The 4838-nt window shown below is 42.5% G+C and overlaps 1 protein-coding gene across 1 annotated transcript in view; it reads right to left on the bottom strand.

Moving 5' to 3' along the window:
• Nucleotides 1–873: 873 nt before the first annotated feature.
• Nucleotides 874–4838, bottom strand: part of LOC119425006 (serine/threonine-protein phosphatase 6 catalytic subunit-like) — an 8407-nt gene continuing 4442 nt past the window's right edge. The window contains exon 5 of the mRNA XM_037692528.1: nucleotides 874–891. Within this exon, the coding sequence (XP_037548456.1) occupies nucleotides 874–891 (18 nt within the window). The remainder of the gene's footprint in view (nucleotides 892–4838) is intronic.

Consider the following 4838-nt stretch of genomic DNA (forward strand, 5'->3'; position numbering starts at 1 on the left):
AAGATAATTAACGTCTCACGTTACATTTCTAAATTCAATGCACATTATATACAGTCCAGAAAAATGAAAGAATCCGTTTAATTGATGAATATATCTCATGCATATGTTCCTCTACATAGGGATCACATCATGTAATAAATAAATTACTCCCCAACGTCTGCTTTTTATGTGGTGCATTCGCACAAGATAATCAAAGCCTGAGATTTAGCTGAAATTTACAGACATCTTCCGGACATGATGTTAACACGCTGGTCATTGCGTAACATTTATGCAACACGTTACATTTACATTACGTAGCATCCACGTTATGGATCGATAGGCTTTTGCTGGTGCTGGACACAAAATAATATTTATGCACTCTAATGCAGCCTCCATTGCCCAAAGCAAATAAAACTGCGCTCAGGGAACAAAAAACGCCTCATTACGTATCAGATCCCGCCCATTTCACAGAGATGCCTCTTCACATTGGATTAGTCTTGTCACAGGGCCTCGTTCAGCAAAATATAGTAGGTAATTTGCGGGGGAATTTTTACTTTACAAATTACTGATATGGCAGATTTGCATGGGATTAACAAACAATCTGTAATTATTACAAATAACATGTGGTCCCTAGGTAAAACTAATCCCATGTGAACACTGAATATCTTAGATCCTTTATAATGTTTCTTTTTACTCTTTATATTTTTCCTATCGTTGAATGTAACTGGGCACATAATTTCATTCCATCTCATGTACCACATGTGACGTGAATGACAATAAACTTGAACTTGTAGAGAAGAGCATCTTGATCATGTGGGACAAAGGTGTTTTATTTGTATTTATTAAACTTCACTGACTTCACAGATCTGTGTAAGAGATAAACTGCCAGTTTGTTCAGTCTGACACTTTGAGCTGCAGAAACACGAAAAGCTTTACATTGCACTCCCTCTGTGATCATTTATTAAACTTTAATGAACTTTAAATAAGTTGAACGTAGATGTCCGAGTTTGACTCAGTGTCAGTTTAGGGTTTATTTAAAGAAATCTTCAATCCTTGATAACAAACTTCTGGTTTCTGTGTTTGCTCAAATGTCTCGATGTTCGTGTTCACAAACAAGCCAGAGGACGAAACTTACTGCAGCTCGCCGTTTAAACAATGTTCATGTTGTGTTTGGATCCAGACTCAACGTCTCCTGCTGTTGTGCTCAAAACAAAGGTCAAAGTTCAGCAGTTTCACTTGGGATTGATCTTTTTCTCACAGGAAATGACTGCAGATTGTTTCTAAATGAGGAGAAAACTGAGCAACTTTTAAAGGAAGTGAAGAAATTTCATCTTTAATTTGATGGGTGGACTTGTTAACGTTTATTAAAATAAATCTTTTACCTGACTTCTTGTTGAACGTCAGTCCTGGACATCAGCGGTGAGCTCAGAGAGGGAAGCGTTCTGCAACTGTGTTTTCAGGAGACGACTCAAAGAAGCTGAACTGGGGGGTCCTCCAGAAAGTTTTGAATAAAGTAGATGCCATTTCCTGCATTCTGGTGTATTTTAACGTTGTTAAACATCTTTGTTTACCTACAGTGTAAACACTTGATTCAATATCTATTTTAGAGAGCAACAAGAAGTAGCGGGCAGCACGGTGGTGCAACTGGTAGAGCTGCTGCCGCCCCACGAGCAGGTCCCCGGTTCAAATCCTGGTCCGGGGTCCTGTCTGGGTGGTGTCTGCATGTTCTCTTTGTGGGGCGGCTGTGGTTGAGTGGTTAGAGCAGTCGTCCTCCAATGCAAGAGTTGGGGGTTCGATTCCACCAGCAGTCACATGCCGAAGTGTCCCTGGGCAAGACACTGAACCCCTCGTCGCCTCTGATGTGTGTCCCATCAGTGTATGAATGTGATAAAGATCTGATTAGTCTCTTTAGAATGATTTGTTCACTTATCTTTGTAGAGATCTAGTATAGAGCTGTATGAATGGGTCAATGAGGCACAGATTGTTGTGCTTTGAGTGTCTTGATCAGATAGAAAGGTGTTGTATAAGTACAGTCCATTTACTATTAAACACAAAGAAATAAAATGAGGTAAATCAGAATATAGACATAAAAACGATGCAGATAATGACAACAAACCAGTGTGGAGCATACAGGATCAAAACACAGATCATCTGGTGTTGAAAGCTACTGAATAGTAGTGAGTTTTTAAACGGGACTTAAAAACCGAGAGGGAGGGGGCCTGTCTGACAAGCAGAGGTAACTCGTTCCAAAGTCTTGGTCCTGCTACAGAGAAGGCCCTGTCACCTCTGCGCTTAAGACGAGTTCCTGGAACTGTGAGGAGCAACTGGTCCGCTGACCTCAGGGAGCGTGGTGGGACATACGGTTGTAGCAGATCAGAGAGATTGGGGGGGGGGGGGGACACTGTTCAGTGATTTGTAGACATACATGAGTATTTTGAACTGGATTCAAAGGTGAACTGGTAACCAGTGCAGTGAGGCCAAAACTGGTGTAATGTGCTCTCTCTTTTGACTGTACTGGTTAAAAATAGGGCTGCTGCATTCTGGACCAGTTGTAGTCGTGCAATGTATGTCATGTTCAGCCGTCAGAAGTGTTTGAACCCACGTGCAGGAGGATGACGAGGACGCTCGAGGGATAATAAAAATATATTTATTAAACAAAACAAAATCAAAATGCTGACAGGGCAGCTACTCACAAACTGGAAACAGGCAGATCAGGGCTGACAGGACAAAAGGCTGAACACGACACCATGGAAGGATAATCCCGAGACAAAGACAAGACACCAGTGAACTGAATATATACACACACACTGATTAGGACAATGACAGCCACCTGCAGTGATTAACATTAGACACAGGTGAGACAGGGGCTGAACACAAGGGAAAACACTGAGTGCTGGAAACAGACCAAACCAAAACCCCACAATGGAGGTCTGACTGATACCAAACAGGAGTGAATTGCAGTAATCAAGCCTAGATGTAATGAATGCAGGTATTACTGTCTCCAGGTTCTTTTTGGACAGTATGGGCTTCAGTTTAGACAGCCGCCTCAGTTAAAAGAAACATGATTTAACAATCATGTTTACATGATTGTTAAGTTTCAGGGAAGTGTCCATTATCACGCCCAGATTAGTGACTTTGTTTTTCTGACAACACCTGTTTGTGCATTATAGAGATGCATCTGCAGGTCGCCCGTTATCCACCCAGCGCTTGTCACACTGGCTGTGCGAGACTATTTCTGAAGCCTACAGAGCATCAGATTTAGAGCCTCCTGACAACCTCAGGTCACACTCGACCAGGGGTATCGCATCTTCGACTGCCTTGCATAATGGTGTGTCAATGCAGGACATTTGAACTGTGGCCACGTGGTCAACACCCTGCTCATTTATTCGCCTTTATCTAGGTGATGTGACGGCCTGTTCCATGACACATTCTGTCTTTAGTGTTTTAACAGAATAAATATTGTTTCTTTCATGGAACTCCGTTTAACTCACATCTGTCTGCATGCATTACAGTGTGAGATGTTATCAGTCACAAGTTGTGATTGTTATTTTGGTTCTATTGTCACTAATCAGTTCACGACTATTGTTACCAATCAGTTCATTTGATTAATAATCAGCTCTCCTGTTATTATTAATCTGTTCATATGGTTCAGCCATAAACCGGTTGGTTCATGGCTCTTTTCAGGGTTTTTCCCTCCCCGTTGAAGTTTTCCGGGCGTTCGTGCATTTAGAACGCATAGTTACACAACATGCGTCTGTGCATGGTACACATAATTACGCAATGTGTAATTACGCACATGGGAGCTGAATGATTAGACTTTTTTGGGCAAGCTTCTGCTTCATACGGTGTTCGAATGGACCCAGTGAGGCATAGACTACATCCGCTTCGCCCTTAACCCATCAGCGACAGCCTTAAAGGGCGAAGCCTATACGAAATAGAACGTTGGTTACGTACTGTAACCCCAGATTCTATGAGTATAGGCGTAGCCCTTTAAGCGTCGGGCCTCACTGGCTCCTAAATGGCTGAAGAAAAAAGCTATTTTTGGGAGCCGATTTCCCGCTCTTAACGTAATTTATACGGACCGGGTGGGGCCCACACAGCAGGTGGGCGTGGACTAATTTTTCAGTGTAATGCTCCGCATAACGGGATAAAACCCCATCCAGTCCCCCGGCACAAACAGAGTAATGTTGTGTATGCTGTTCAGTGTCAGGAGGGCTGTGATCAGTCTTACATCGGGGAAACTAAACAGCCACTGGCCAAAAGGATGGCCCAGCACAGAAGATCAACATCATCAGGCCAGGACTCTGCGGTCTACACTCATCTCCAGGTCAGAGGTCACTCTTTCAGGGATGAAGATGTTCACATCCTGGATAGAGAGGAACGATGGTTTGAGAGAGGAGTAAAGGAGGCCATCTTTGTGAAAAGAAATCGTCCATCATTAAACAGGGGCGGAGCCTCCAGGTTCAACTGTCCCCCTCTTACAATGCTGTGATTGCTAGTATCACTCAGCCCTCTGTGAACAGTAAACAGCCATCAGGTGCTAATGATCCATTGTTAGGCTGATGGTCCTTCTTGAGCATGTGATCAGCTGGTTCTGGTTGTCAGCAGCAAACTGGTTGATCCACTCTGAGAAGGTGCTATTTAAGAGACTGAGCTGAATACAGCTCCTCAGACTGAGGAAGTCCTCAGGATGAGAGACGAAACGTTTCTACATGTTTTTGTTTTTTTGCTTTGTTTTGTTTTTTTGAATGTCCAGAGGACCAGATTTAACTTTTTTAGATACATACACACAATTATATCTATTTTATATCTAACCACATATTGCCACCGTATATATACACATACATTATAATTTCATT

The sequence above is a fragment of the Nematolebias whitei genome, chromosome 18 (genome assembly GCF_014905685.2).
Source record: "Nematolebias whitei isolate Nwh7 chromosome 18, NemWhi1, whole genome shotgun sequence".
Classification (NCBI taxonomy): domain Eukaryota; kingdom Metazoa; phylum Chordata; class Actinopteri; order Cyprinodontiformes; family Rivulidae; genus Nematolebias; species Nematolebias whitei.